This window comes from Alosa alosa, chromosome 16 (assembly GCF_017589495.1).
Source record: "Alosa alosa isolate M-15738 ecotype Scorff River chromosome 16, AALO_Geno_1.1, whole genome shotgun sequence".
NCBI classification, from domain to species: Eukaryota; Metazoa; Chordata; class Actinopteri; order Clupeiformes; family Clupeidae; genus Alosa; species Alosa alosa.
Window position 1 is genome coordinate 3,839,998 of NC_063204.1, and position 13,016 is coordinate 3,853,013.

A 13,016-nucleotide genomic window follows, 5' to 3' on the forward strand; every position below is an offset into this window, starting at 1 on the left:
GCAATCCACATCACTGCATCAAAAGAGCGTTTGTCTCAAGGGTACATGTCTTCTGCTCTCTGATAGATAGATCATTTACATTTCAAAGTTGGCAAGTCTCAAATAGATTGCATTAAAATAGCTCTGATACATAAGAATGCAACAAAGCACCACAAATCCTAAAATCCAAAGAAAGCCTTTTTTTCAGCCTCAGGCCACACTGTACACCAGTGAAAAGGCGGGCAATGGAACTACTCAGAACATATCATAGCACTGAGCAGTCTAACCAGCAACCCAGTGGGGAATCAAGCTGCAGATTAAGTATGAAACATGCCCGCAGCCCGCTAAGCGCCAAACTCTCAGATGGTGTTGGGATGTGGGATGCCCCAGACAGTCTCTCTTCAGCCTATTTTTCTCACAAATGGCTGTCACATATTTGAAACGGATCTCTCGCTTGCTTGCCTCCCCCAGAGACGAGAGAGGGTCAGAGTTGACTTAGAAGTGCCATCATCGTCTTTACATCACAACCATTTCCACAAAACTGAAAGAAACCGAGACAGAGAGAACGAGAGAGAGAGAGCTATAGAAAGATAGAGACAGAGAGAGAGAGAAAGAGAGAGCTATAGAAGGATAGAGACAGAGAGCGTCCTTGAGAGTTATAAAGAAATGATGATATCTTCTGCTTACTGCTGCTGGAGAGAAAAATAGTCTTAGTTCCTATGACAGTTCTGACAAGCTGTAGTCTGGGTGAGGCACTGAGGCAGACTGGGACATTCTCTAGAAGAAGCACTCCTCCCCCAATTCAACAGCGGAGAATGAAAGGAAAGATAAAGACAGACAGAGAGAAGCAGAAACATGCGACTGCAGACTCTGTGAGGATGTGCTGTCCATCCCCAGTCTTACCCAGCTGGATATCCACATGAGTGCTCTCGCCGCTCTCCTCCTCCGCCTCTCTCTGGTGCTCCGTCTTGGGGACATCCCTCACAGTCGGTCGCCTGCTGCGCTAGTCTGCTGTACATGTACTTGTGCGAGTCCTACCGGACCTGAAGCCCCGAGCCGAGCTGGTCGGTCCATCCACCTGGCTGTGCGTCCACACCCACCCTCCCCTACCTTCTCCTACCCCGCAGGGGGCAACTGACCTCGGGCCTTCCGCTGCCACTTCCCCTCGGGTTATTTTTACCCCCAGGATGGAGAGGAGGTGTGCGGATCAGGTTTAGGGGCGCTCAGCACTTCTCCGGGCCACGGCAGCACAACAGCCACCCGTATCAGTGACAAGTCAGCCAGTGGGTCTGGCGTCGCACAAACGCTAAACTGCCTCAGAGCTGCCAACAGAGGACACCTGTGTTACTGTAACGTTATGCCCCGAGCGACAGGTCAGGTCAAATGTTGAGGAACTAGGGAAACGAGTCCTGGATGTACAACTCTAGTTCTGTACAGCTAGTGCTGCCCAGAGATAATGTTGTTGGAAGCTAGTAGGCGGTGACATTCATTAGATATGGATTTAATACCTGTATTATTATCACAGCAGATCTAATGGATGCCTGGTAGGGGTAGGAGCTCTAATGAAATATTAAAAATGGATTTAAATATGCATCTGTGGTTTAATAGTGCAGCTAGTGATGGAGGTCCTCTACTGGAATGAAAACTGTTTAAAGAGATAAAATTCACCAGTCATCCCAGTCAGCCATCAGGCAGCCAATGGTCCCAACATGATGATGCACAAACTAAAGAGCATTTTCATGGTTATTGGAAATTGATTATATCATCTTACACCACAGCGAGATGAAAACAATGACCTTCTGACAGTTAAGACCCCTCATCTTGTGGAGCATTAGCCTTCAAGCTAGCAGTGTAACGCAGTGACATTCTCAGGTTCTCTCCCTCCACCGGCCCCTCCACCCAATGGCAGAACCCCATCATCATCATAACAACATCAGCACCATAATCGTACAGAAGGGAACTAACAGCAGGTTGGTGCCAGGGGGCCCTGCGCTAGGATTTTAAGGACCTCATAAACTACAGGCAAGTGGCTGACAAAACTGTTAAATAGTACAACTGTATGCAGAGTGGGATGTGGTACTGAGTCTTTTTCTAAGACAGAAGGTGAATAGGTGGTGTGGGAAGTGTATGGTAGGTTGGGTGGGGTGGGGGTGGGGGTGGGGGTGGGTATGTGAGTGGCGGAGTAACCCCTCCTTCATCCTCCATAAATCCAGTTAAGGATTCATGAGGTGGGGGTGGGGGTGGGGTGGGGGTGGAGGAGCTATAGAGAGCTATAAAATTACGCTGGAGGCAAAAAGGTCCTGTTCTCTGTACCCCCCCCCCCCTTCTCTCTCTCTCTTCTCCACTAATCCGCCAGACCCAAGAGCAGAGAGAGGAAGGGGGAGGGAAGAGGAAGGGGAAGAGGAGAGGAGAAAAAGGAAATCTTGAGAGCGCTGTGGCACGCAACCTCCTCTTCTTTCTCTCCCTCGTTTCTCCGGTTGATAAAACCCCCTCCCTTCCTCCAACCCTCCGTCCGTCCTGTCTTGTGTGGCATGCCCAGGGTGTTTGGCCTGAGCCCAGGGGGCCAAATGACCTAATGAAGTCATGTTTTCATCGTTGAGCTTTAAACACACTGAAGATGCGCTCGCATAAAGGAACGTACGGTACAGTATGAAGTCATGTTCTCATCCTTGAGCTTTAAACACACTGAAGATGCGCTGGTATAAAGGGACGTACGGAACAGTATGCAGGACATGGCTCAGGTGGACACATATTCACTACTTTACGTAGCGACTCATTTGTTCAGTTAGTGACTGATTCATCTAGATCTGACTGAATCTAGATGCAGGTCATAGATAAAGATCTGAATCACTGCACCTCTGTACCTGATTAACCTTCTGTTGTAGTGAACAATTTTTCAAGGGAAAGATAAGAGAGAGCCACTAATCACACCTCCTATCAGTGAGACAACATCACCATGAATGCTAGCATGACCATGAATGCTAGCACTCTCCTCAAACCCAGCATTCACAGCGCAAGCACTCGCCTCAAACCCAGCATTCACAGTGCTAGCACTCGCCTCAAACCCAGCATTCACAGCGCTAGCACTCTCCTCAAACCCAGCATTCACAAAGCACTACTGTATAAACACATTCATTCAAGAGCTATAGCATATTCATTATGTACCATAATGACTGACATCAGTCTATATCATTATTTACATATTCTAATAACTGTACTCATAAAGCATTACAATGTATAGGCTTTTTGTATGAGCATGGGGTATCTGAATGCATAAGAAAGCTTCTTTTGCCACTTGATTATGACATTGATGACATATTTGCCATTTGAGAAAATTAATTCAGCAAAGGATCTTAATAAAGCCATACACGCTTTATAATAATAACTGTTAGAAGAGAATTACACAATGACATAATTCTTGTCTCGTCTATTCATAAATACTTACATAAACTTATGTCAGCCACTTTAATGTGCTATATTAAAAATGAATGTTTTAAATCATTTATTATAAAATATAGTACTATAGTACTTATATATAACTATGTAAAATGTTAAAACTATATGTCATAACAACATTATAAGATTAATATTATAATTAAAGTTTAATATCTAAGCATATAGACTACATTATGACATTACTATTATAATTAAAGTTTAATATCTATGATATATACCGGTACTGACTAAATGTGGATGTTCATATGTGTATGGGACATGCAGCCAATAGAACAGGGACGAGAAGGAGAGAGATGGAGAGAAGGAGAGAGATGGAGAGAGAAAGAGATAAAGAGAGAGAGAGATGGAGAGAGATGGAGATATACAGGAGGAGAAGGAGAGAGGAGAGAGAAAGAGAGAGAAAGAGAGAGAAGGAGAGAGAGATGGAGAGATGGAGAGAGAAGGAGAGAGAAGGAGAGAGAAAGAGAGAAAGAGAGAGATGGAGAGAGATGGAGATATACAGGAGGAGAAGGAGAGAGAAGGAGAGAGAAAGAAAGAGAAAGAGAGAGAAGTAGAGAGATGGAGAGAGATGGAGATATCCAGGAGGAGATAGAGAGAGAAGTAGAGAGATGGAGAGAGATGGAGATATCCAGGAGGAGATGGAGAGAGAAGGAGAGAGAAGGAGAGAGAAAGAGAGAGAGAGATGGAGATATACAGGAGGAGATAGAGAGAGAAGTAGAGAGATGGAGAGAGATGGAGATATCCAGGAGGAGATGGAGAGAGATGGAGATATCCAGGAGGGGTTGGAGAGAGAAGGACATATCCAGGCAAGGCCGACTCACCATCACTGGGCAGTTCTTCACCGTGACGCTGGGGGTAGTCGCGCGCAGTGCCCCACTCACTCCATGGTAGTACTTGAAACAGATCTTCGTTTCAGCTGCAACAAGAGTAGTAGGCCCGCAGAGTTATACAGCAGTTACAGGTCTTAGAAGAGGCCTTGTGATGCTCCATATGATGCCTTTAGGTTTCTATACAGGTGAGCATGAGCCTTGGGACTTACATGTGATGTGTGCTGCACATAATGAATAACTCATGAACATTTATGGATGTCCGTACTACCTTCTCTGTCTGCCTTGCTGAAATTGTTGATGCTTCTGTGTGTTCAGTGCTATAAGCAGTTCCAAGTGCCTGTTTGTCCTGCCAGGACCTATAAGCAGTTCAACTATGGCCAGCGGACTACAGTATACTGTATCACACAGCACCTCAGCATTATGAGAGTCCCCACACACTTGACATGGTCTTTGATGTCCCACAGAGAGGCCTCCGCTGCAGTATCACAACAAAGCACCAAAGACAGGCGGGCATTAGGACCCTGAGGGGATCTGGGCTGGCACCAGTAGAAAAGGATTCTGTTGTACTGGGTCCACAGCTTGACTGCCTCCAGCCTTGACTAAATAGCACAGTATACTATTACTTCTGGGCCAAGGGGATAGAATAGAGAGCTGTCTAGCAAGGCAGTGGTAGTGCAGAATATAAACACACACACACACACACACACACACACACACACACACACACACACACACACACACACACAAGATGATCACACACTGACAAAAACAGTATGGCAAGCAGACACTGACACAAACACACACATCCACTCACTCACAATCCCAAAGGGTGGCTGTAAGAATACACTCAGAAATATAGAAGAAAGGACGCACACGCACACACACACACACACACACACACACACACACACACACACACACACACACACACACACATGCACACGTACACGCACACACACACACACACACACACACACACACACTAGGGAGAACATACTGCTGAAGGGGAGATGAACTGTATGGCCCTAGCCAAGGGAATAAAGCACTAGACCAGAAGATGAGTGTTAGCTTCTCCTCGAGAAGACTCCCTCCGGCATTGGCCACAGAGAAACAGGTAGCTAGCACAAGTGGTTACTACGCTTTCTATAAACGGACCAAGCGTGGCATACTTCACTGCTGTCCCATTTTCCTCCAGAGTTCAGAATAGCTCACACCTGGTCTGCTGTCAGCTAACAAATGTGGTGCACTTTCCCTCCTGAACTGATTCTATTTAGACTCCAAATGTGGTGCACTTTCCCTCCTGAACTGATCCTATTTACACCCCAAATGTCAGGACCACCGGACCCTATGCAAATCACACAGACTTATTTTAGAGGCCTGTGATGGCCTTGGTTTACACACTTTCTTTGGTCTTTCGTTTTATACAGTATGATGCCGTCTTCTCTCAATCTATTTGGTTACCACTGCAAAACGAAATGAAAAATCTCACCAATTCACTCTGCGCATTTGTGTTGTCTGTCAGTTGTTTAATTGGTAGCAAACAAGCATCTGCTCCATATTTCCCTATTCACTCTTCCAGCTCTGTAGTTTTAAGAAGGACAGAGAGAGAGGCACTAGAGGCACATCTGCTGACAGTAGAGCTATATAAGCTGCTTTTTGGGGAAGAGATAAGACATGTTTCTTTGACAATCCAACAGTGGGTGACCTGTCCCTCTCTCTCTCTCTCTCTCTCTCTCTCTCTCTCTCTCTTTCTATCAGAGACACAGGAACACAGAGACACAGGAAGCTTGTCATCTGACATTCTAAGGAATTAAAACAGCTGGGGATGGAACCGTAGCAGACAGCACAGGACAGCTTTGAGAAATAGGGATTAGTGAAGCACTGGAGGAGGAGGTGGAGGAAGAAGAGGTGGAGGAAGAGGAGGAGGAGTAGGTTGAGAAGGAGGAGGAGGTGGAGGGAAGGGAGGAGGAGGTGGAGGAAAAGGAGGAGATGGAGAAGGAGGTGGGGAGGAGGAAGAGGAGATGGGAGGGGAGGATGAGGAGGAAGTGGGGAAGAAGAGGTGGAGGGGGAAGAGGTGGAGGAGGAAGGTGAGGAGTAGGAGGTGGAGGAAGAGGAGGAGGGTGAGGAGGAGTAGGAGGTGGAGGAGGAGAGGGAGGAGGAGGAGGAGGTGGAGGAAGAGGAGGAGGGTGAGGAGGAGTAGGAGGTGGAGTAGGAGGGGGAGGAGGAGGAGTAGGTGGAGGAGGGGGAGGGAGACGTTTTCCACGCCACTAGTGAGAGCTGTAGTCCTTTCTGGGGAAGAAATCATTCTGTGGTACCTGATGAATGATGATAAACTACTTTGTCTGTGATTGATTCTGCCTGATCACTAAGGCATTGCATGACACAAGGATTAAATTAGATCCTTCAGGTAAAGTGTATCGTAGTTAAGTAGTATTCTGATTGAATTTACTGTAAATCTAAAAAAGCGTTCTATACTCACATTCGACAAAGCAGGAGTTCAGGTCAATCTTCCACACGATCTGACCTCTATGGGATCCATTCACGCCACGGTTCTTATAGTCCAGGAAGTTCTCCGACAACACCTCGTCTGAAAGAAAACATTCATTAATATCAATGGCAAATCACCAAGAAACCTAATAATAACAGCGTAGGCTTAAACATTTACACTGCAAAGTATATAGTCAGATATCTATGTACAGAATGAAGGGATTGAGTACGCTCACAGAATCATTCAACATCATGGCCCCAGAATCCATGGATGTTACTCAATTTATGTGTATTCACAAGATCTTACAGGAAACATTTTTGCCAGTTTTTATCTCAGAGGACTGGACAAGCTGTGGAGCTGCCACTACGGGGCGTACGTGAGATGAAAAGGGCAATGTCGGAAAGGTGTTAAAATTATTAATTAATTAATAATCAAATTAATTCATAAATAATACATAATTTTGAATCGGGTTATAATGATATGGAAACGCAAAATTAAAGGAAACCATTTGTGAAATCTATAGCAGGCTGTCATGAGCCCTCTCACTCCACCGGGTTACCACCTTAATTGGTTTCCACTATCTTCCACTCTGCTCACCACTCTCTCTACTCAGCCTAACTAGCTCCACCTGTCCCTGCTCTGCTCTGCTCTAATTACTCTGCCAGCTGCGCTGCATTACCCACTAACCTCTCCCAGTATTTAAAGCCCTGTCTTTTCAGCTCTCCTTTGTCAGATCGTCTGCAAAGCTCACACCCCCGAACCTGTTTGCTTTCGCTTCTGGCTCACTCTTGTTTTGTGACCCCCGGACCTGCCTGAATCTTGGATACTCTTCTGCCCCAGAGAACCAGACCTGCTTTCTGCTGTAACGACTCCTGACTACTCTTTCGATCCCGGTAACTCTGACCAGCCTTCTGCCTTGCTACTACGAATTTGGATCTCCCTTGAACTGTACTTCTGCCTTTGTTTCATCCGCCCCTGTTGTGTCTGTGTTTCCCCAGGACTTCCGACCACCCACCACCGGCGTCATAGGACGCATTGCTGCCACTGGGGACAGACCCAGCACATTGGACGGAATCCCCTGTTATTCCCAGTAACCCTGGAGCCTTCACTCACCCCTACTTCCCTTTTTTCCTTAAGTTTAATAAACTTTCTGGTGTGACGCAATTGTGGTCCTCTGGTCGTCTGTCTGAACCGTGACAGTACGATCTGACCATCATGGACTCAGCGCACACTTCCCCCGACATGGAAACCGACGAACCTGAGCAACCCACCGCCATGCAACGCCTGGAACACACTGAGAGAGGGCTAGCCCGCATGAGCGGCGACATCACCTCCCTGCTTCAGGTCGGCCACCAACAGCATCAGCAGTTCCAGCAGCACCAGCAGCAGTTCCAGCAGCAGCAACAACAACTCGCCATGATCATCCAACTCCTCTCCAACCTTACCCCAGCCACTCCGCCCACCGGCCCAGTTCCAGGCAGTCTGCCCACCAGCCCCTGCCCCCCCGAGTTACCTGCCCCGGTCATTTGCAGCCGCTGCTCCAGAACCCAAGATTGGAAAACCCCGGCGGTTCAACGGCAATTCAACCCAGGTCCGGCCATTCCTGACTAGCTGCCGACTTCAGTTCTCCTTGCAGCCAAGGACCTTCGCCACAGAAGGGCCAAAGTTGGGTATGCCATCACTCACCTGGACGGGCCGAGCTCGACTCTGGGGAACAGCAGAGGTTGAACGTCAAACCCCGCGTGTGCAACCTTCGACCTGTTTGCTGAGGAGATGCTGAAGGTGTTTGACCTGGATTCACCAACCGCAGAGGCGTCACCGTGAACTGTTCATTATTCGACAAGGCAGACGTACAGTCGCAGACCATTCCATCGACTTCCGAACCCTGGCAAGACGAAGTTCTTGGAACACACCATCGTTGGTGGACGCGTTCTTCCATAGCTTGGCCGACTATATCAAGGATGAGTTGGTCTCCCATGAACTGCCTTCCACTCTTGATGAAGCCATCGCACTGACTGTCCGGATCGACAGAAGGATACAGACCCGATGCCGTGGAGAGGGGCGCCAAAGGTCCACCAACTACCGGCATTCGAGAGATCCGACTGGGCTCCTGTCATCTACTGCCACTCACCCAAGTCAGCTTGACCAGTCTGAGCCCATGGAGATTGGGCGAGCCTCTCTCTCCCTGCAGAGTGCCAGCCCGCTTCACCTCAAACCTCTGCCTCTATTGTGGAGGTGATGGACATCGTGTGGTAACCTGCCCTTTAAAAAGCCGGGCTCACCGGGCATAGGGGAGTCCGGTTGAGCTCAATGACCATCCAGTCCTCCGACCCATCAAACCCCTGCTGCAAGTTCACCTCCGCCTCTCTGACTCAACTCACACCCTGGCTGCTCTGGTGGATTCTGGCGCCGAAGCCAACATAATGGACATCAAGCTGGCACGCCAACTGGGACTGGAGAACCACCGTTTGACACCTCCTATTCCTGCCCGGGCACTGGACGGACACTTACTCGGATCGGTCACTCATGTCACGGCCCGGTCTCGATGGGTCTGTCCGAAACCATCAAGAAACTATCCAGTTTCACCTGCTCCCCTCTCCAGGCCAACCCCTCATCCTGGGTTACCCATGGCTCCGCCGGCACAACCCTCAGCTCGACTGGGTGACCGGGGTGATCAGGGAGTGGGGAGAGGACTGCCACCGAACCTGCCTGCTTGCTGCCGCACTACCCCCTCGGCCAGTACCCACTAACTCCGCTCCTGACCTCTCCAATGTCCCAGAATGCTACCATGGTCTCAGAGAAGTGTTTAACAAAGCAAGAGCCACATCTCTGCCCCTCACCTACCGTGCGACTGTGCCATCGACCTCCTCCCTGGAACAGCCCCTCCAAAGGGCCAAGTCTTTATTAGTTGTCTGCTCCTGAAAGAAAGTCCATGGAGGGACTACATCAACGACTCTCTGTCCGCAGGATTAATCCGTCCATCTTCATCTCCTGCTGGTGCTGGCTTCTTCTTTGTGGGGAAGAAGGATTCGGATCTCTTCGCGCCTGCATCGACTACAGGGGACTCAACGACATCACAGTGAAAACCCGTTACCCTCTGCCTCTGCTCACCTCTGCCTTTGAGTTGCTCCAGGGAGCCACTGTTTTACCAAGTTGGATCTCAGAAACGCTTTTACCACCTAGTGCGGATCGGGAGGGAGATGAATGGAAAACCGCATTCAATACACCAACAGGCCACTACGAGTATCTGGTTATGCCTTTTTGGCCTTACCAATGCTCCTGCTGTGTTCCAGGCTCTAGTGAATGATGTGCTGCGGACATGTTAAACAAGTTTGTCTTCGTTTACCTGGATGACATCTTAATCTACTCCAGAAAACCTGTCTGAACACACCCGCCATGTCCAGCAAGTCCTTCATCGTCTCCTGGAGAATTCCCTCACGCCAAGGCAGAGAAATGTGAGTTTCACGTCAAGACAGTGGCCTTCCTGGGGTACATAGTGGCAGAGGGAAGTATCCAAATGGATCCTGCCAAAATATCAGCAGTCACTTCATGGCCAGTTCCGAGAACAGAAAGAAGCTGCAACAGTTTCTGGGGTTTGCTAACTTCTATAGAAAGTTTATCCGAACTACAGTACCATTGCTGCCCCTCTCACTGCTCTAACCAGCACCAAGCAACCCTTCACCTGGACCCCAGCAGCCGACAAAAGCCTTCAGTACCCTCAAGGTCACTTCACCTCGCTCCCATCCTCCAGATGCCTGATGTGGACCGGCAATTCATTGTGGAGGTGGGCGCCGGGATGTGGGAGTTGGTGCTGTGATTTCTCAGTGGGTTGCGGAGGATAGGAAGCTCCATCCCTGTGCCTTTTTCTCACGTCGGTTGTCCCCTCTGAGTGCAATTACGACATAGGGAACCGAGAGCTGCTGGCTGTGAAGCTTGCCTTGGAGGAGTGGCGCCACTGGCTGGAGGGGTCCACCATTCCATTTCTCGCTTGGACCGATCATAAGAACTTGGAGTACATCCGCGACGGCCAAACGGTTGAACTCCAGGCAGTCCCGCTGGGCCCTGTTCTTCACCAGGTTTAATTTCACTCTGTCATACCGCCTGGAACCGCAACACCAAGCCAGACGCCCTCTACGTCAATTCCAGAAGGATGACACCCCTCCAAGGATCCTGTGTCGATTCTGCCAAGTCCCTGCATCAGAGCAGCTCTGACCTGGGCTGTTGAGGAACAGGTGCTGGAAGCTCTCCAGAACCAGCCAGGTCCCAGCTTGCCCAGCTGACTGCCTTTTTGTCCCCTCAAAACCTGAGGTCCCAGGTCATTCAGTGGGGACATGACTCCCGCCCTAGCTTGTCACCCTGGCTCCACCCGCACTTACAACCTGCTCAGCCCAGAGGTTCTGGTGGCCCTCTCTGAGAAGGGATGTACGGGAATTGGCCCAAGCCTGCCCCATCTGCAACCAACACAAGTCGCCCTGCCAGCCCCCAGCCGGATTGCTGCAGCCCCTGCCTGTGCCCAGACGCCCCTGGTCTCACATCGCCCTTGACTTTTGTCACGGGGCTGCCCCTTCAAGTGGCATGACCGTCATTCTCACCATAGTTGACCGATTCAGCAAGATGGCACACTTGGTTCCCCCCCAAGCTCCCAACCGCCAAGGAGACCGCCCAGGTGGTCCTAGAACACGTCTTCCGATCCACGGACTGCCAAAGGATGTAGTTTCTGACCGTGGCCCACAATTCTCCCCTCCGCCTTTTGGAAGGAGTTCTGTCACCTGCTGGGAGCCACAGTCAGTCTGACTTCCGGATTCCATCCCCAATCCAATGGGCAGTCAGAGCGGGCAAATCAGGAGCTCGAGAAGGCACTGCGATGCATGACCTCCGCGCCCCCCCACTCCTGGTCGCAGCAATTGACATGGGTGGAGTACGCCACACAATTCTCTGACCTGCTCTGCCATCGGTATGTCCCCTTCCAATGTGTTTATGGATACCAGCCTCCTCATTTGCCAGCCAGGAAGGGAGGTTACCTGCCCATCTGCACTTGCTTTTGCCCGCCGATGTCGCCGCACCTGGTCACAAGCCGAGCCACACTCCTCAGATCCGTTGCCAGCTACACTACCGGGCCAACCGTCGGAGAATTCCTGCTCCCACCTACCATGTTGGTCAAAGGGTGTGGTTGTCATCAAAGAACCTGCCACTCAGGGAGGAGTCGCAAAGCTGGCACCTCGGTTCCTTGGCCCATTCCCTATCGTGAAGAGTGATTAGCCCAACTGCTGTCCGGCTCCAACTGCCTAATTCCATGAGGGTGCACCCCCACTTTCCATGTGTCTAAGATTAAGCCCATTCATGAGAGTCCGGCTGGTCCCTGCTGCACCTTCTCCTCCTCCTCCACCACTCGCCGATGGTGGTCTGGTTTACACCGCCCCACGCCTGCTTCGGGTCCAGACGGAGGGGTAGGGGGCTCCAGTACCTCATTGACTGGGAGGGCTATGGACCTGAGGAAAGGACCTGGGTGCCAGCTAGTGGATTGTGGATAGGACTCTCATCACCGCCTTCCACCAACGCATCCTGATCAACCTGCAATCTGTAGGGGCCGCCCAGAGGGGTCCCCCAACCGTCCCTGCCCCAGCTTCCCATCCTGTGCCTGACCCTGACCCTGTCTCTGAACCTGTACTCTGTAGGGCCCCGCCCCAGAGGGGTCCCTGACCGTCCTGCCCGCTCGGCTTCCTGTCCTGTGCCTGACCCTGTCTCGGGACCTGTCCCATCTCCCGACCACGACCCTCCGGCTTCCCTCCGAGGATGAGGGGCCGCTCACTGACCGCTCGGAGGTTCTAGCCCTCCTCCGGCTCCCTCCTCCCGCCCGGTGTGGGTGTTGCTCTTGGGACTTCTGGGGCCGGCCCCTTGGGGTTCTGTCATGAGCCCTCACCCACCGGGTTACCACCTTAATTGGTTTCCACTATCTTCCACTCTGCTCACCACTCTCTCTACTCAGCCTAACTAGCTCCACCTGTCCCTGCTCTGCTCTGCTCTAATTACTCTGCCAGCTGCGCTGCATTACCCACTAACCTCTCCCAGTATTTAAAGCCCTGTCTTTCAGCTCTCCTTTGTCAGATCGTCTGCAAAGCTCACACCCGAACCTGTTTGCTCACAGCTTCTGGCTCACTCTTGTTTTGTGACCCCGACCTGCCTGAATCTTGGATACTCTTCTGCCCCAGAGAACCAGACCTGCTTTCTGCTGTAACGACTCATGACTACTCTTTTCTCCCCGT

General features: G+C 50.4%; 1 protein-coding gene across 1 annotated transcript in view; it reads right to left on the reverse strand.

Moving 5' to 3' along the window:
• The window catches only part of LOC125309833 (E3 ubiquitin-protein ligase HECW1), a 107,988-nt gene that overhangs the window by 78,937 nt on the left and 16,035 nt on the right, over nucleotides 1–13,016 (reverse strand). The window contains exons 4-5 of the mRNA XM_048266956.1: nucleotides 6,745–6,852; nucleotides 4,257–4,351 (exon numbers count right to left, since the gene is read on the reverse strand). Of these exons, the coding sequence (XP_048122913.1) occupies nucleotides 4,257–4,351; nucleotides 6,745–6,852 (203 nt within the window). The remainder of the gene's footprint in view (nucleotides 1–4,256; nucleotides 4,352–6,744; nucleotides 6,853–13,016) is intronic.